The 20,060-nt window shown below is 45.8% G+C and overlaps 1 protein-coding gene across 1 annotated transcript in view; it reads right to left on the bottom strand.

The window, feature by feature from the left end:
* LSAMP (limbic system associated membrane protein) overlaps window positions 1-20,060 on the bottom strand; it is a 321,315-nt gene that overhangs the window by 104,068 nt on the left and 197,187 nt on the right. The window contains exon 3 of the mRNA XM_075710257.1: window positions 7,130-7,255. Coding sequence (XP_075566372.1) covers window positions 7,130-7,255 — 126 coding nt within the window. The remainder of the gene's footprint in view (window positions 1-7,129; window positions 7,256-20,060) is intronic.

Below are 20,060 nucleotides of genomic sequence, written 5' to 3'. Positions count from 1 at the left end.
AGACTGGCTCATGGAAGAAGGGGAGAGATAGAAGCAGCTAGTTATTCTTGAATGCCCCTACTAATCTGGAATGTCTCCACTGAGAAGCGCTAGCCTTGAGGGTAGAGGTAGTGACAGTATAGCACTGCACAGACAGCAGTATTACAACATGCAATGAACTAGAAAAATGCTGCTCTTCTGTAGGTGGATGAAAGTTTTCATATGGACCCAAACCAGCTCAGCCTTTAAAATGCCATGGAAAAGACTAACACCATGTCTGACTATAAGTGGTACCCATCTGGGAGAAGAAAAAATGGAGGCAACTCTACTAGACTCCAACTTGCTGTAAAGAAGAGCATTTCTATGTGGCAGGAAAGCTACTAACTTGGTACACAACTGCCACATCTCCCCAGCAACAGCACAGAAAATCTTGCCAGAGGTTGAGCAGCCAAGCACTGACAAGAAGACTCCAGATGTTCCCCTCCAACCACCGCTGAAGGCAGCAGGCCAAATTCCCTCCTTACAGCAGATTTATTCACCTGTTCCCCAGAAATGCCAAAATAATTATGAGGCCTTGTTCTCCCTCTCTGCCATGGGACAGGAGAGAGAAATCAAAGCTGTTAAGAAAATGAATTTTTCATGCATCAACACTGTTTGTACTGAAACAGCATCACAGACCACAGCAACCGAATGGGACACTATTACAACAGGAGGGGTCTCTGTGCAGTGTATGCGTCTCCCTGGGCACAGAAGGAAGAAACCAAAGCTCTCCAGTGTGTTGGGGCAATAGCACATTCAGAACTTAAGTTTATTGTAGGTGAGGAAGGGGGCAGGGGGGCTGCTGCTTGTGGGCCATGCACTAAAAAGAGGGGACTTCCGAAAAAGTAAAAAATGTGGAGCTAGCGGAAGCGGGAAGCAAATAGAGGTTGAAACAACTTTGGATGCCTTCTGGAGAAGCCCTGAAAAAGTTGAAACTTTGGCTTGTTTCCCAGGCTCTTCATGAGCCAGTATCCTTTTTCTTTTCCTATAATGTTGGATAAGACAAAGACTAGACCAAGAGAGAAAAAGACACCTCAGAAAGGGTCCTAAACCAAACAGGGAGTGTGTAAGAGGCAAAGCAAGAGGTCTCTGTGGAAGATGACACCACATTTTTGCCAGAGAGTATTTTGAGGATGCAAGAAAAAAAAGGAGGAAAAAGAACCTGATTAAAAAGCATCAGTTGCCCCCCAACACCCTAAAATGCAGGGTCAAACAAGTACCTTATAAATCTTAAAATTCCTGATTAGGCAAAAGCAGTTAGAGGGGGAGAAGGATGTGACATGAGAAGAGCTGGCACAGTAACACCACAAAAATCCCCACACCCCACCCCCCTCCCAGAAACAACACTCCTCCTTCTCTTCACAACTGTTTTACTGAGGTTTTAAGAGTGCAGCAGAGAGGTGGGCTAAATCCAAATGGTTTAGATAACCAGAAAACCCCCTTCCCTCTCATCACTACCTAGCGCCTACACGGCTGACTTGTGGTGACTCTGGCTGAGGGTTTTCTGTTTGTTATCTTCTTTGGGCATAAGCTGGCTGCTTCTGTGCAAGACAAAGTGCAGTACCAAGGCTTTGGGCTTAAACAGCAATGAGAGGCAAACAAACACAGGACATAAAGATCAAAGTTGCCCATGTGAACTATATGGTCATCTTGAATCTCATGCCCTCAGAGAGCTATCTGCTTCCCTCATGTTCACTGTTCAGCCAGTCCTACAAGGAGACAGGCATGCACTGAAAGAAAATACATGAGTGAGCGGGGGTGTGAGATAATCTGTCTCTTTCAGTTTACGTCTCATCCTGATCTCTAGTAATTGAGCCCCAAAGCATGAAGTTTAACATCCTTTTCAATATTTTTGTTGTGAATAACAAGAATATCCAGATTTGTTCACATTATCCTCAGGAACACACAAACTGTTTGAGTCTTGCCAAGTTCTCATCTTTAAATAACTTTCCATGGCAATGAGTTCTACAGCTGTTTATAAACATATTATATGTATACCATCTCAATTACACAGAGCATGCAGGCACTCTTCTGTATTCTCTATCCCTTCTAAACTTCCCAGGCTATGGTAAATTCTCTAAGACTCAATGAGAATTTCTAGCACCCTCTAGGGAGAATCAGACTGGCATATTTGACAAGCCTTCCCATCTCCTTTCATTTGATGCTGTGACATGAAACTTGGGTGTTGCAATCAATACTTATCTGCTTTGCTCTAGACTGGTTTTTATGCTGTGATTACCACTGTAATAACTAAGCTCCTTTTGGAGCCAAAGTGGGTATCTTTAGACTGTCAGGGGGAATTTGGGAGAATCCAGACTGTTCTCTTCTCTATCAAATGGCCTTGCTGGGCTGAGGCTGGGAAGTTGGATCAGGAATGAGATAACTGGCACTTTTATACAAGTTTTACACTCTGTAACTGCTCTAGGAAAACAATTGTTTGCTCCTCAGCTGGTTATGCACAACCAGTAAAAGCCTCAGTTGTTTGAACTTGAGCTAAGCCTGATAGGGATCAATATAGCTTTGTCTCCCTGCCACGGCCTCTCAGGCTGCCATCATACATGGATACCAATCTCACAGCACTTGCCACAGTGCCCATAAGCAAGGCCCTTGCAGATGTTTCAACCAACAATGCCTTGTGGGAAAGGAGCAGAAACATGAATAGGACAGGAGCTGCCTTTTTCTTCTATGTTTGTCTGCCCATCCAGGACAAGAGGCTTGGCAGTGAGATCTCTGGTAATGCAAAGACCTTCCAACAACTGTCCACGTTCATATTGCTGCTAAACCAATTCACAAGAGGCCACTCTTTAGGGTTTCTGTTGAGAGGGCATTTATTGATAAGAATATGAACATACAGGAATCTTTATTTTTCCCAGGAAGCTCTTTTTCAGTCAACCAGGCATTTAGTATGGCTCTGTATAAGATGGAGCGATGAGGAATGATAAATGTTAAAGCCTCTGGACTGTGATCGCAGCAGCTTATGGGTAGGGAGAAGTCGCATTAGCCTGCATAAACATAAGTCAAGAAAGACGTGAAGTAAAACCAAGATGAGCTCAAAAGCAGGCATTGCCTACCATCTGTAAACTATCTTACTGGACTCTTTTCTTGGATGCGTTAGTTGTTATCTTGGTGCATGGTACGGGAAAAACAGAGCATCTCCTAACATAACTAGCCATAGATGGGTAGGCTGCTTGCGGTAGCCCACACAGAATGTGTCAGCGTGATAAATGATACATGGCCCTGTGCTGGGACCTTGTCCAGGCTGTGGTGCAACTACTGGAAATTTGATTGGACTGCATTCAGTAAGGAAAAAATAATCTGTATCTTTGCAGGCCATGGATCATGTACGTTATAAGTTAATATTAAGAAGAAAACAGGATAACACCCACTCCTCGTACAAAGTCACAGAGGGGAGAATCTGGGGTTTTTCCCTTTCAAGAGACGAGAGACTATAGCATATCCCCTAGTGAAATATTTCTAATGCTGACAAGTGCTCACTCATGTAGTCTGTGTAGGAAATCATCAATACTCATCCCCACTCTAACTGAACAAATCACAGTTTCCCGACAAATCCAGTTCAGAGGGCTGCTACAGTCTTTTCCATGGTTTACCATCACAAACTGGGATGGCAAAAGTCATAGGGCATGGCAGGCTTAATAAGCTCGCGGCTGTGTCGTGACTCACAGGAAAGGGATTGGATTATGAGCAGGGAGGTGTTGGCCCGTTGCTGGCAGCTGCAGGTCAGCGATCCCAGAAGAGAGCTCTGCTGGCTGGAGGACAACAGCTAATGAAGCTGTTTGTGCTCCCAGGCAATGGCTATTAAACTATTCACAACTAGTTAGACCAGGTTGCCAATGTCCTACAGCATAATAGCCTGTTGGATAAGGAATAAAAGGGTCTGGCTGATTTTCTCCACCTGCTCTGTCAAAACCCGGTCAGTCAATCATTTGAAGAGGAATGGAAGTGGAGAGCAAGGACTTGCATCATTCCAAGCAATGTTATTCCTGCTTTCATGAAATTAAAGCTGATCTGTATTGTCACTCCACATCAGTTATTAAAGTATTTTTCCCCTTACCTGCCTTCCTCCCAGGTGTCAGTGCTACAGTCAACAACCACAGCTACACTTCAGCTACCTCACAGGGTAAGGAGAGGGTTTTTTCCTATGGGTTGCTTCAAGACTAGGGGGGCTTACAGCTGATGTGAGAAAAATCCCTAGTTCCACTGCTGACTGAAGGACCAGCAAAGGAAGCAATATAGCATTTTATAAAGCAATTTTTTTAACTTCCCAGATAGGAAGGTGAGTGGGCTATGATCACTCCTGAGACCCAGCTACATTTAAATGAATGATCATATGCATCCCTGCCTTCTTTGCATACGTAGCAACATTTCCCTTTGCATTTGTGTCTTTCGCTTCCCAGCCAATAAGAAATAAATAATTTCTGTGGTCCTAACTCAGGTAATTAGCCAACAAACACCACTGACAAAGTCAATGAATGAAAGAAACAGCAGACAAATTTGCTAATGAACTCCTTGAGAAAAGTGCACAAAGAGAAAGTAATTTGGCCCTCTCGCCCCCCAATGCTGGTTTAATTTCACAACCTGTCCATTCAAAACCTCCTACACAAGCTCAATAACATTCGTTCTTCCAGTTCTTCAGTCACAAGTTTAACCGCAAAAAAATCCAAGCCGAGAGATGTATTTTAGAAACCTTTACAATGATCTAAAATAGCTCTTTGATGCATGGCAGATGTCTTCAAAACTAGCATAAATCTAGCCAAAATGCCTTACAGTTCTGGAAAAGGGAGATTCCAAGATAAGACGTGTTTCTAACTGCAGCAACTCTGGAATAGATTTGGAATTTACATTAATTGTCAAACTCAAGGAAAACATTTAAAAGTAGCCCTTCTGTCCCCCATTTTGGGACGAGTGCCTTATTGGGCTACATGCTGCTCAAAGACCTGATGTCTGCCTGAAAGCAGTTCCTCTGTACCTGTAAAAGATAACAGATGGGTTGAGATGGGGAAAAAGAGAGAGAACAACAATCAGTGAGACATGAAGCTGATGGACTGTGACCTGCCCTTCATCCCTGGCTCTAGTTGGTTAGGAAGGGGGTGCTTGGCAGGCTTTACTGTAGAGGTGAGGACTGAGGATGGATTGGAAAGGGGTCAGTGAGATGGCGCTGAGGGATGCTAACATGGCAACACCTCTGAGACACACAGCATGGGAGAAAAAGTGTGAAGGGGCATGCTGGAAAACTGAACAACAGACCCAGGAAAACAGACCCTGGAATCAAAGCAGGGATGGGATTCCTCAGTTGCTCACCAGAGGGGATAGCCAGAATGAAGAGTTGCACTGAGGAGCCTTTTTAAAAGGGAGAAAAGAAGTCTGTATCTGATACAATGGAGTAGGCAGTACAACCGGAAAAAACCACAAAGCACAAACATGCAGTCAAAGTGATGAATCAGGACAAGAACCAGCTTATTATTGCTCTGAACAGTGCATCTCATGTGTACCAGGCCTTAGTTTTCATGAAGGCTTAAGCTAGCATCCTTGTAACGCCCTTAACTTGGACAATGTTAGGCTGTGCTCATGGAGTAGCTAGGGAGTGTCTCCTACTTGAATACAAGAAAGAGTTAGCTGGAGGACTGAAAGACTGATGCAGCAGTAAGATGGAAGATTTGATATGAAAGAAATCTTAAGAGCAGAAATTCCAGAGCTAGAAGATTCTATATACATAATCAAATGTGAAAAAAAAAGCTTCTATTTCCCTATATATACAAATGGCACAGTCATGCTTAATACTGAAAAGAGCAGAAGAGGAAAGTCAGGTAGTGACAATGATACCACAGAGGAGTAGTGTTCCCTTCATCAGCTCTGCTCCTCCTACCTCTTTCTGGCAGTCTTTCCCTGACTTCTTTCTTTTGGTATTGCAAGAAATGGGCCAGAAATACAAATTGCATATCTGGCTTTCATATACATGAAAGCTCAGGAGGACTTTGGTTTGGCTGAAGGGATGAGACAGGAAATCTGAGTAACCCTGATCTGAACCACAGGCCCCAAATCCAGGGGCTTCTGGATGCAGCCCTTGGATTGAGCTCTGTTCCAATGTGTCGTTCTACCTTTCTCTCCCCAACCTTCTTTCTGCAATGTTCTCCCCTTTTCTGGCTGCTGAATTGCAGTAGATAGCTTGACGGTCTGTAGCACATGCAGAAAGCTTGTACTCTGCCTACCTCAAATCCTCCTTAACCCTTTACATATATGGGAATATCACAGAAGACTATTCATATGGAGCTAATCAATGCTTTCCCCACACATTTTAGATGAAAGAATATCTGACGGCAAAAGAAATCAGGTAAAGAGTTCTTCTCAAAGGACATGAATCAGGGGAAGAGAAACCTACCTCTTGCTCCCATCCTACTGATAAATCTTTAGGGGGTAAAGGTTTCCTTGCAAGCCAAGCTGCTAACCTCATCAAGTCTGACTACTGAAAGGATATTCTCCTTCCAAGCTTCCTACATCCTTGAGTGTGGAAGGCACAGTTAGATAGCAGAACAAAGCTGGTGAGTTCTCCTTTATTCTGTCTCCACCCTGCTCTTCACTAATCTTGCAGATAAAATGCCTTCTTTACTCACCTCACAAGACACAGGAAGACTGTCTGCCAAAGTGGAGAGTAATGTGAAATCACCTGTGCCACTGTTTGCCTCTCCCTTTTAAGGCAAATCAGTGGGAAGCAAATTCCATGGTTTTCAGAAAGAATCTCTTCTATGTAATATCTAAACAGAAATCCTTTGCCCTCTCTCTGGCACCAGCAGTGTTTTGCCTTCACCACCGTGATGTGCATTACCAGCAGTAGAGACTGGGACAACTAGAGGAACACCAAAGCTAGAATTACAGGTCCAATTCTGTAGACCATCTACAGAAGTAATTTCATTTGTTCCCTCAGACAATCTGGTTATCATGCCTGGGAAATCACACTGCAAAACAAGCTTGCAGTACATTTAAGACTCTTTCCACTTTTTTACAGCTGCCTGTATTGTATTGATGTTGGAAGAGAAGGAAACTACTGTACAGTTCACAAATCACCAGCACAGTCGAGTCCAGTTGGGTCTCTTACCTGTTGGGGTGAGGTGCCTCCAGGTGATGACAGGCTCAGGACGCCCATTTGCCATGCAAACCAGGGTCACGTTGCTGCCCTCATTCACGGTGATGTCCGAGGAGATATTGGAGATCTTTGGTGGAACTGTGAAGACAAAAGAAAGTTGGACCTTGTTACCTAGACTTCTGGAGGGCAGCCTGCCTGACTCATTAACCTACCTACTTATTAGCCAGAGGCAGACACAGACTCCTCTCACAGGCTGCGCTCCTCATTACTACCTGGGTTTCTGAAGTTACATCAGAATAGTATGTACCACTGCTTCAAGGATCTGCAGATACAAATGGCCTTTGCTGCAACTGTGATGCTTTGTGTTTGGACAGGTTTGGGGGCCTTCATAAAATAACCTCTAAGAACTTGCCAGAACTCCCAGGCTGCAGGGAAGGAGTCAGCAGGCTCCAAGCACTGTCCCAGCTAATTTTTACACTCCAAATAGTCCCAGACGCAGTTCTATGTCCTCCTGCAGGGTGCTAGGCCTCAAGGCACTGACTCAGAGGGTGTATTAGTTATTGCTACCTCCCACGGGCACACAGAACCCATGCTGCTAGCCAGGACCCTGCTCTGCTGCTCATGTAACCAAAACCAAACTGGGAATTGAACTGGAGAGCTGTTAAGCTCATTTCTGTTGCAACTGCCGCGACGACGTGAGAAGCGGGGACATATGCCACGGCTAATGGGAATTTGCTGAGGGAAGGCACAGTGGCAATAGCAGGAAGGTTTCTGCAACATCTTTCAGCCAAGCGGGATCCCCCATGGGCTGCCCGCAATAGGTAGCTTCTGGCTGACTGCATTTCACACAGCACAGCACCAAAAGCATGATAGGGTCTTTAAAGATTCACAAGACCAGCCATGGCTCGGGCATTCAGGATCCTTAAAGACCTTCCAAGCTAACTGAGTTTGTGTCACGGAACCAAAGTGACCACGCTGGGACCCGGACAGGTACCTCCAGGTATGGAGTGTGCTGGTGTATCAGCTTCCAAAGCAGACCATGCTGTTGCAGTCTCTCCTCTGCCACATCCATGTCTTCCTTCCACGCTTCACACCCCAGACGTGGTGAGGGACTTTGTCTAAAAAGGAATCTTCTAATTTTTTTTTCATATATTTTCAGCTTCCAAATTTGTGTGTAGCGAGGAATGAAACAACATCATTTTCTGCTTTGCTTACCACAGAGTAAACAGACAGCAGCATCCCCTTCCCCCTCCCTGGCAGGAGTGGCTGATGGTCCTTTTGCGGCAAAGCTGCCTATGAGCTAGGTGGGGAGAGGGGAATGAAGCCTGAAGAGAGCAACTCACCACTTCCAGCTGTGCTGCTGGATTCATAGGAATATTGTTTACAGCCCATAGCTCATTAGCCCCTCCCTGTAGGCCCCAAACTCATGGACAACGCTTCAGCATCTATGAACATGGGACCCCCTTGGCGGAACAGGGGCTCCCAAGCAGGAACAGGACCTGTCAAACAAAGTGACACAGACATGTCTTTGCTGACAGGCTCACTCACCTAGGCAAGGAGGGATTTAAGCTAGGCATTTTGGAGAAGGATTCCCATAATCTGGGGAGAAGTGACAGCACGGAGGGCAGTGAGGAAGGAGCTGGGGGCCAACACAACAGGAAAGGCTTTTGCACTCCCCTTGTGAAAGCAGGACAGCTGGGGGCCCATCTCAAATGTCTGTCCACCAATGCAAGTATCATGGTAAAAAAACAGGAGGAATTAGATGTTCACACAGATTCACAGTGCTATAAACCCACTGGGATGACAAAGTCATGGTGGGACAGCTCTCAGGGCTGGCAGTGCTGTGTGGGATGGATACAAGCTTTTCAGGAAACACAGGCTCGAAAGGCGAGGAAATGAGGTGTACTCTCTGCAAAGGAGTGGCTGGAGTGCACCCAGCTCTGGGTGGTGAACTAGCTAGGAGCTTAGGCGTTAAGGATCAGAGGATGTCACAGTGTCATCCCTGTTGGCTGGTGTCTGCTACCAACCATTTGATTAAGAAGAGGCAGTGAGTGGACAAAGACCGCTTTAGACAGATAGAAGAAGCCTCACAATCACAGTCCCTGGTGAGAGACTTCAACCACCCTGATATTTGCTGGAAAGGTGAAAGTGCTGGGCTCATACAGTCCAGGAGATGTGGGGGTCCAACAGGTTCAGCATGAGTTAGCAGTGTGCCCTTGCAGCAAAGACCAAGCATCCTGGGTTTTATTAGCAAGAGTGTAGCCCCGTAAGTGGAGGGAAGTGATTATGTCCTTTTTTATGGTGCTTGTTAGACAGCATGTGAAGCACTGCATCAGTTTTGGGCTCCCCACTACAAGAAGGCCATTGACATACTGGAGCAAGTCCACTGGAGGGCTCCCAAGTTGGTCAAAGGGCTACAGCACTTGATGTACAAGGAGAACCTAAGAGAGCTGGGTCTGTTCAGCCTGAAGAAGAGAAGGCTGAGGGGAGATCTTATTGCTGTCTACAAATAGCGAGTGGGAAGATGCAGAGAAGACAGAGTCAGGCTTTTCTTAGAGGTGCACAGTGAAAAGTGAAAAGCAGCAGACATGAGCTGCAACATGGGGAAACTTCTGACTCAGAATGAGGAAAAAGCTTTTACTTTGGGGAGGTCAAAGACAGGAACAGGCTCCCCAGAGGGGAGTCCCCTGTCTCATGGCTCAGGACAGACAAACCCATTGCTCCAGCCAGCATAGCTGCAGGCTGGGAGAGCCCTGCAAATTCTGGTGCAGAAATCCAAACTGTTACTACAGGGAACAAAGCAACCCGGAGAGTCACCTCAGTCCTGTAGCAGCACAGCTACCTGTATGTAGTATGTACTGTGTTTCAGATCTGAGACCAACACGCACTGGAGAGGACAGAGAGGCTTAGTCTGGGAAAGAAAACACATGCTGCTATTTTTGCAACAGTTATGTCCTAGCTGCTCTGTCAGGGGACACAAGGATGGTGACTCTGGAGTGGCCTCAGCACAGCTTCTCTGGTGTGCTGGCAAACACGGGTAAGCAGAGCCCAGGAGTAGAACCATTGGCTAGACCGCATTTTGGGGGTTTTATCTTAACCTCAAGAGGTTAACATTTGCATCATGAAAAAAACCCATGCAACAAACCAAGAAGGACTAAGCTCAAGCAGGAGTAGCAGATGGAGCTGTAGGCCAGTCTGAGGTCCTAGCAGAATGATGTGATGATGGCCGAAACAGTCGAGGAGAGAGCAGCAGAAGCCACTATGAGGCACCAGCAGTGGAGCTGCAGTTAGGACATGTGTACCCTGCCACCTTCCAAAGCCTTCAAGGCATTTTAGTTCGCAGAGGATCAAGTAAACTCAGCAAATGCAAACAGATCTGACCATGCAGACCAAAAACCCAAGAGGAGAAGGATGTGTCCAGATGGTCATATCTGGCTCGCTACTTTTTCAGATGAGGGATAAAAGGGCATCCAAGGCTGAAATCTTGTTAGGAGTATAACGGCTGGCTCCTTTCAGCTGCCACCTTGGTCAGAGGGCAAGGAAAGGCTGAGAGGAGGTGGAATAGGGCAGGAAATTATTTCCCTGTGAATTTAAAACCTGGCTTGGTTTCATCTGCTTAGAATCCAAAGCCAGCTAGCATTAAAAATGACTGGATCTTAGTGGACAGTAATTTCACTCAGATAAAAAGTCAGAGACTTAATTTTCAGGGTGTCAAGCCAGCGTGTTAGAATGCCAAAACTGTCAGCACCAGCAACAGTTAACATTGCCTCCTTGGCACTTGTCATTACTTTGCACACACCTTTTTAGGACAGTCTTAAAATGAGAAGCTTTGACCTTATTATTTTTTCCCATGTGTGGGTTGTGTTATGTTTTCACAGTTCCCAGACTGCTGGAAGAAGGACTGCTGAGAATAAAACCTCCTGGGACCAGGATCTTCTGGCTGCTGCAGCCTCCTTTTGCCCAGCCATCTCTTGTTGACCCTCAACGGGAAAACCCTTTTGTGTCTGGCCTCTCTGAACCATTAGCACAGGCAAAAACAGCCTGCAGACCCACAGTAGGGGAAGCACTACAGTTAAACAGCGCTTTCAGGCATTTTCATATTCAGCCTAACAACTTGTCCCTCCAGGGGAGATGAGGCTGCTGCTGGACCCTTCCTGGATCCAGGGACCATGGGAAAGCACTGCCAGGCTCTCTGGTACTGCTGAAAAAGATACAATCACCAGATTTTTTTTTTTTTCAGCATAAATGTAATATGGGGTATCCATTACCCTGTGCTTAGGATCCCCCTGGATGGGGTGGGGAGCAGAGACCGATGTGAAAGGAAGCACAGTGTAGTACCCCACTGCTCCATCCCCAGAGAGGCAGGATGCCCTACCCATGCCAGGGACAGAGTCTGGAGAGCTGGAAATGAGCGCTGAGAAGAATGGCTTGAAACTCACATATTTGTTTCTTCTACATTTCATATCTACAGGACAAGTTTGATGCCAGCTCAGCATCTCATCTTACATGCCACTGAGGGTAAATAACAACGCCCAAACTAACCAGTAGCCATTCTTCTTGAGAAGCTCACATTGGAAGAGCAGGTAGCCTGCACAGCAGGAGTGGGAGAAGGGCAGAGATGCTGTAGGGCACGCTGGGCTGGGAGAACTGGGGGGGCTGCAGGGCAGGAGGGGTGCAAGGGCAGAGCTGGTGTGGGAATTCAAGTCCCAGGCAAAGCACAGTGACAGAGCTAGGTAGGACAGGCTTGTGCAGAACCTGCTTACGCCAAGCCCGTTCTAGTTAATTGCCATCAATCCTTCACTTTCATGACAACTGCAACTCACATTAATTTAAATAATAAGAAAGACTGAGACATGAAAAATAGAGCATACTCCCCCAGCGCAATCACTGTTGCTCTCAAGATGAAAGCAAGTGATTTGTTTCCACAAAACATTACCGTGTCTCAAAAACACCCGCTATAGCAGTTATTACAAACCAGGGGCCGCATACAGGAGGCAGCAAGGAAACCACAAACAAGAGAACATGCAAACGTCTGCTGTTGTTATCCTTGTCTTTTACGACCGAAACCCCTCGGAGCTCAAAACTCCTCCTGAGATATTACCTGGGATCATGTGGGTGGGCTGGATCAGCTTTATCATTCAAGGCTATGGAAGTAGGCAAGGAGTGGTGCTACACCCCTAATCTCCTAGTAAATGAGTCAGCCCAATGGCTAAGAGAAGTGAGGTCACATCCAGGAGGCCAGCTCCTGCGTACCTTTCCAGGAGTGCAATGGGGGATGGAACAAGAAAGCATCAAGGCCACCCTTGATGAAGGGTATAACCAGCAATGCTTCTAGAGGTCTTTTTCCTAACTTAGTTTATACTGGAACTGGTCGTGCCACAGCTCACAAACAGTTCAAATATTTGTCTTTTGATCAGAGTATCTAGACACAGCACAAGCACAGTGTGTCGGGAATGGGAACCACTGCTTAGCATAAGGGGTACTTACCTGCAAGGGGTACTTATAGCCATGGGGTGCGGTTTCTGGTTCCTACTCTGCAAACCTCAGTGCAGGAAGAGGGTGGGTTTGTGAGACAAGGGCAGGAAGCACAGAACTAGGAACTCAAATTGGGTATGGCAGGATGAAAAATACGAAGAGAGGGACGTGGAGGTCTAGTTGGAAGATGGCTCTGAGCCCTGTAAACACACTCACACGAAGTTCACAGTCAGATGGTCTGACTACTCCCTTTGGGCAAACAGGGCTTTGCATAAGACCCTTAGATACAGTCATACTGTGGGGCAGCTACTCCCCAGTCTGAAATTACAAGACTGCTTAACAGTCAGGTATTTTGTCAATAAGTCACAAAATACATTAAAAAAATAGAACTCTTATTCCCACTCTACAGACCTAAGATACAGCAACAGCTATTTAATCCCTCCAAGACACAGAAGCAAATAGTAGTGAAAAGAAGAAAGCCCATAAGCTCCATTTAAGTGCTGTAACTGCCTATCCCAAGAAGGGCACCTTGGATACAAATAGAGAAAGTCACCACAACCCCTTCCATATATCCTCATTAGCTAGTTGCTTCCTCCAGCCTAGTTACCTTCCTCTCTATTGGCAAGTAGGACCCCCATCTGTTGGAGAAAATTAAGACTCCCACCCACTAATCCACAGGAGCCCCTGGCTTTCAGGGTAAAAAGAAAACATCAGGACTTCTCTCCAAAGTCAAAGGAACTTTGCAGCCACTAAAGCCCTCCGCAGGTGCCTATCAATTAGTCTCGAGAGTTCTCATTTCCTTGTCCCCAGCTCCCAATTAACAGCACTTTGCAACAAACACAAAGATGCTAATAAGCCCCAAGGCAGAGGTAGGGGGGATGCTGACCATCATATGGCCCTTGAATGCTTTAGAGCTGCCACCTTGCTCACCACAATTAGGGGTCCTTTCCTGGGGCAATTAATTGACAGCAAATTGGCCTCATTAGTCATTGTTTAGTTAAAGTGTTTAGTGGGGAGAGAGGGCCTGAAGAAGGGGCTGAGCTGCTAAATACAACTAAATGGTTTAATTTCCCTCTTATGTATACAGCAGGCTAATCACAGCTCTTTACAGCAGTAACAAGAAGCAGCTTGCTGCTGCTCAGGTCTGCAAAGGGAGCAAGCTGAGGGCTGGAAAGTAAAATCCAGACACCCTTTGGGATGCGGCATGCTAATGTTTCTGAAGCACTTTGCAGATGAATGCGACATGAGACCCAAGATGTGTTTTTTACGGTCTGATTCATGCTGAAGCCTCAGCCACAGGGAGATGAAGCTGTCACCAGGGCGGGAGGGCAGAGAGTAAAGTTGCTGAACTTCATTAAAGAGAGTGGACTCTGAAACATCCTTCTGACCTTCTGCTCTGCTCAGCTTGTTTCATCCTGCCAGCACCTCTCTCGGCATTAAAACTTCTGGTGAAGTAGAGGCAAACGTTGAAGGCTTGGTTTTGTTTTTTAATCTCGTGGGACCCAAAATACTCTACAGTTTTTACAAGGTGTAAAAATTGCTTCTTTCTATTGTCTGAAAGGGGGTGCCTTGCCACGTCCATCCCTGGTGGCCTTTAGGGAAGGGTCTATCCCAGCCAGAGCATGGAAACCACTTAAGAGATCTGCAGCTCCCAAACCACATGTGCCCCCACACCGCTCTGCCCCAGCATGGCAGATCTCCATCCCAGCATCACTACTGATGCCAGGCTGAAGGAGGCACAGGGGCTGCTAGCTTGGGCCTTGCATCTCGGCGAGCTTCCCCCATCGTGCAGCTGAGCCTCACCCACTGAGATGCCACGAAGGCAATTATTTAAATCCAGATGGGGACTGTGCGTATTGCACTGACTGGGAGCAGAGAAGCAGACAGAATGCTGTAAATCAAAGCCATGTGGAAAGCCCTCCCAGTTTGCTAAGCTGGGTAGGGTGTCAAGAGCTCACCGCATTTGAGAGTAAGAGCCGACAAGCCAAACCATTTTGTCCAAAGGAAGGCTCTGCCTCATCCAATATACAGTTAAGTGTCTGGACTATTTTTCGGCATGAAATTGCATGGGAAACACTTCCAATACATTGTTTCTTAACAGATAGCAGCATGGACTGTAAACCTGTTAGACTGTCCCATCCATGAGCTGTTGGAAAAGCCAGCATGGAACTGAGCTCTATTGCTTATACTCATTCCCACTGTTTTGGGTTTTTTTTTTTTTAAACTTGTCTCCATGAAATTGTCAGGAGAGAAATTATTTTATTTCCTAACTGAGAGAGAAACAGCGAGGAAAAAACAGCTTAAGTCTCAAGCCAACCTTGTTTTTCAGTGCATGGATGTGATGTTGTGGGACAGGGATAAAAGCAATGTCACTCCTGCTCCTAATCCAGCACCTCAGCTTTAAACCCAGACCCCAGCCTTTTACCCTAAAGCAGTCCCAGCTCCAAGCCTGAGCCCCAGCCTTGGCTCAATGCTGATAGCTTTTCACCCACACATGGCTTTTTGGTGTCCCCCCCGCCCCAAGCACAAGGTCACAAATCTGTGTTTGTGGATCCTAATGCAGCCCAGGAGAGTGAATTCTCAGTTGCATGCTTAGCATGTAAATGAAAGCACAAAGCACAAGCCATATGCATGCCTGATATCCCCTTATCACCAGATTTGGACCTCTGGATATGAAGTATTGGTCCCTTGCTACAAAACTTCTTTTTCTTTTCTATTAACATATCAAATTTATGCCAGGACTGCAGTGATCCACTTATCTGTGGTTCATCTCTTTAAAGGACAGCTCTATGCATTTGCCACTCGTGTTGCTCTGGTTCTTTCCGCTTGTAAAACTGACTGCAAGCACTTTATGGCTAACCCTCCTAGAGAGGCCTGCTGTGAAAACACAGCCTTCTTCACAGGACATGTGTAAACAACAGAAGTGCTTGCCATGCTAATCTCCAGGGATTAACCCTTGGAATACCGCCTAATCCCAAACACTTTAGGGACTACAGATGTACACAGCTTTTGGTCTTTGTTTCAAGTGTGTTTATATATTCCCCTAGACCATTTTTTTAAATCTGGCAAGTATTTACTTATGGGACTGAAACAATATAGAATCTTTTTTTCTGCAGATATCATCAGCCACCCTGGAAGAGAAATTCTGTGAGAGAAGTTGTCCTTAGTGTCCAGATCCTCCAAAGACATCTCTGAGAATTTTGTTAAGAAAAACTTTTTCACAGAAACATTAAGCATGTCAGATGTACGTGGTATGCAGCTGAGTCCTAATATGCAGCCTTTCTAGGGCTTGATTCAGAGCCCAGGGAGCTCATCCTTTGATGTTAATGGCCTTTGGACAAATTCTTACACAGCAAGAATGGGTGATGTCTTCAAGGAAGTGTTGCAGTCAGAACAGGGACTCTTTATCAGACAGTTGAGAGAAAAAAGCAAGATTAAGGTTTTTTAACTGAGTCCCAGCAGTCCTTGGCTCCTGCTTGTTAACTCTTTCTTTGGGAAGCAGACTAGGGAGCACAGGCCAGGTGTGGCAAGAAAGCACAGACAAAAGCCTATGTCATTCCAGGGCAAGAGGTACAGGTTCAGAGAGGGTTTCTATGCATCCGTACCAGGTGACTGGGATTTTCCTGATTAGGCAAGCAGGGAAGAAAGTTAATTTCAGCTAACACCCCACTCTGAATGAAGACGAGGTTGTCCATCATAGCCTTACATGCAGGAGAAACAGAGCCAAAGATTTTGTTTGTTTGTTTTCAGATCTTTTGCTGTTGGTTATGTTCAGCTCATTAGGGACAGACGGTACAACCAACAGAACTGCCTTCATGAACCACCAGATGGACATCCACACACGGGCTGAAAAGACAAGGCAGCTCTCTCCAAACCCTGTTCTCAGATTCCTTTGGCTGCCCACGGTTTATCCCACAGCCTCTGTGATAAGCCACAGGGCAGCAAATATGACGTACCCAAGGATCTGGCTCATTTTCAACTAAGACAGGCAGCTTCTCAGTGACAAGCCTCTCACTCAAATCAAATGCATGTGGTACATGTAAAACATCTTTTATTAGCAGGCTTTCTTTCCTTATGCATTGAAATGAGTAAAATGGAGCAGGACAGCTTGCTGTAACCACCTTTCAGATTTGCTTTCAGGCTTCTAGGGGAGCAGAAAGCTAGCATAGCATTTTGGAAATGCTGGGTTTGTTTCCAGTCAAAAGTATAAAGAAAAAAGCTAATAAGCCCATACTCAGACATTTACATGCTTTGGATAAAATCCGCTCTTGTGTTAAGTGCACAGTTTTGGAGAAGAGTGTAAAGTACTGTACACTGTCCTTGATTTACAACTCTCCAACTCATGGCCTAGGACAACAGTCTGGTAAGAAAACACTGCTGTTTCCTTAGCAAGAGGATTCACTTTATCCAATTCAGCAAGTGACGGACAATCTGTAACACAAGCCACTGCCGAGTAGTCAGATCAGCAATCAGAAGACTAATGTCTTAGCAAAGAGCAGCTGCCTCTTCTGATGCCGAAAGCCCTACCAAAAACATTTCAAGCAAAAATGAACCTGGAACAAGTCCCCATCTCCAAAAAGTCACAAATTTTGAGTGTGAAAAAGACTGAAAGTGCAACTCCACATTTTTTTTCAGCTTGGGCTGCTCAGCACATTCCTGCATTGTCACTATTGCTGGATCCACAGATGGTGGCCTTCCCCAGCACACACAGTTATGAAATGCCAGCTGCGAGACCTTCAATTGTTAGCTATTGTTGAGCTTGGTGATAGCTGCAGCAGCATATTTTCTAAAGGCCAGGGTGTTATCACCAGCCATCTGAGAAGGGAAAGCCAAAGAGTTCAAGGCAAAGAATCCCTTCTGTCAGAAATGCTCATCTACACAAGTCTGATCCAGCAGAAAAGAGGAAAAAACAAATACAGTACTCCTGAAGTAAAGGTGTCTTCAAACAAAGTAAGCAGCTGGCTAGAGCGGAGATGTGATTGTGGTGATCTCCTTCCCACAAACCAACTGAGAGCCAAGGTTTCCTGGGGAGGAGAGTTTCTGCCATCTGAGGTTCCCTGCCAAAAGAGAGCACTCTGTTTTGTTTTAGCCACGTGCAGCAGCATGTTGACGTCTTGGAAGTTTCCCACTGTCTCCTTTTCCAAGCTTTGCCATGTGGTAAAGATGTGCTGTATACGTGCAGACAACCGCAAGGGAGAGGAGGGATGGATTCCAAGAGCTTTGCTCTGTAAACACATTACCAGTGCCATTTCAATTAAAGGAGAATCTCTCCCAGACTGCCAGGCACGAGGCTTATTTCTTGTAGCCTGCAGCTTTATCAAGACATGTAAAAACACTGGCTGTCCTTCTTCCCCCAGTGGGCTTCAAGTCTGCCCTCTTCAAAATTGACAGAAATTTTTTGCTGGTCTCTCAGTGTTAGCAAACTGAGGTAATCAGCATATTATACACTAGGATTGCAGAGAAATGCAGGGGACAAGAGCCTTGGGTACTCAATTTCCACCAGAGCTAAGCAAGATTACCCACCCAAATTGTTCTGAGAGGCTAGGAGGAGGCTGGCTGTCAGATGTCCAGGGTAAGCTATAAATGTGGGTGCCTACGAGAAAGAAGCAGCAAAATTTTGTAAGAAGTCTCGGAATAGCGAGTGTCAAACTGAGAAGAAATAGGTAGACTTTGTCCTTTCAGGAGGATGAAGTTACACCTGGGAAGGGTCACCAGCACCTTTACGTTGAGTGGTACAACAGCTTTACAGACAGCTTTTGTCTAAGGTTCTGCAAGCAAATACTCCCCACCCCAGAAATCCAGTGCTACTGGCTGGAGAGCAGGAATGAGGTGATCTCTCCTGCTGATCAACAAAGAACACTAATAAAAAACTGCAAATACTTCCACCGCAGCAGGGGATCAAAAACTAAGTCCAATGGAAAACATAAGCCATGTCTCTCTGCTGTAACAGTACATCCACACCTGAGCACCTGTAATATCACAGTTAGCAGGGTAAGCAACACTACCAAAAAATGAAGGGAGGAATGTCTTTGTGAAGGACTCGGTAGGTCTGGTATTCCAGGTGCAGTGATTGTTCTGCTACACACTTGTGCTATATCCTTGAATAAGTCACTGCATCTTTCTAAGGCTCAGTTCCCCTTCTCAGTCTTAGGGAACTACTATGTGCAGGTTGTATGGCATCCCCAGTGACTGCTACCCGACTAGTGTCACGGGAAGTACAATGCCTTACCATCTACAGCTCCAGCTGGTGAGTAGGAGGAGCAGGGGAGGAATATATGCAAAGCCTCAGACTGTTAAAGGGAGTTCCTTACAAGAAATTATTGTGCTGCAAAATTCCTTGGCACAGCAAACCCAAGGCAGACCCTTCCACAGGCAGACAAAACAGGCCTGATTCTTCACTGCTGGCATAAAGTAAAGATAAACTAGTCTTTTACATGAAAGGGAATGAAAAGGAGAGAATCAGCCCTGTGGTTCATAAATGCAAGAGAAAAAGCAGGACCCACTAAACATTGTGCAAACTGAAAAAGGCATAGAAGAGTAATCAATATAGGTAGGGATACTGATGGATGATAGGGATACACTCATACACTTTCCGTTCTGATGGTCATGATATACTGGTGCCTGCAAAAATTACTTCCTTAAAGTAAAAGGAGTGATAAAAAAAAAAGAAACTTTGCATCAGAACGCAATGATGAAAACTCTGCCAAAGCCTGAGGAAAAGCAGAGATATAACCAAGATGGCATCACACTATGGATCAACCTGCCACTGGATCGGGCGCAGACACTCATGACAAATAGGCACAAGGGATGCAGCGCAAATACAGTGTGACACTATATCCTGGGCGTACACTTGATGTATGGAGGATTAAATGCCACACACACACTGTCCTGGGTAGATTGTATCTAGTGCTGACAGATACCTGAGGGATCTGTCTCTTTCTTTATATACTTTGGCAATTGCCATGCCAACAAAGGATTATGGGACTGGGGGGCGAGAAGGAGAGATCATTTGCTACTCTGTTTAACAGAGACTTTATCCTCTGGGGGGATTTTGTCAAGATGTTGGATTTCTTCTTAAATGATATTTCTACCTGCCTATACACATGTGGGGTTGATAGGCTTTTCTCCTTTCCTCTGTCCCTGTGACACAACAGCTCGCTCCTCTGGAGTCCCAAACCAGCCTTAAAGCAAACATGGCTTCTGTAAGTCAGTTTGAAGGCTGTTGCCCTCAACCCCCGCCCCCCATGCATGCTGCAAAGGCAAGAAAACAGCCAACGTGCTGCAAAGACCAATTCCTTTCGCCTTCTGGTGAGCCCTCTGATCGACAGCTCCGTTTGTCAAGAGAGACAGACTGTCTTGAGTGTGAGACAGCTAACTATCACCTGGGGAGACTATTAGAGGGAGAAGGAGGGAGAGAGGGAGAAACAGACAGACAGAAAGAGAAAGACAGACAGATGGACAGAAAGAA

Source organism: Pelecanus crispus, chromosome 1 (assembly GCF_030463565.1).
Source record: "Pelecanus crispus isolate bPelCri1 chromosome 1, bPelCri1.pri, whole genome shotgun sequence".
NCBI classification, from domain to species: domain Eukaryota; kingdom Metazoa; phylum Chordata; class Aves; order Pelecaniformes; family Pelecanidae; genus Pelecanus; species Pelecanus crispus.
Note: the sequence above shows the minus strand (reverse complement) of the source record. Positions and strands in the feature narration are given on the sequence as shown.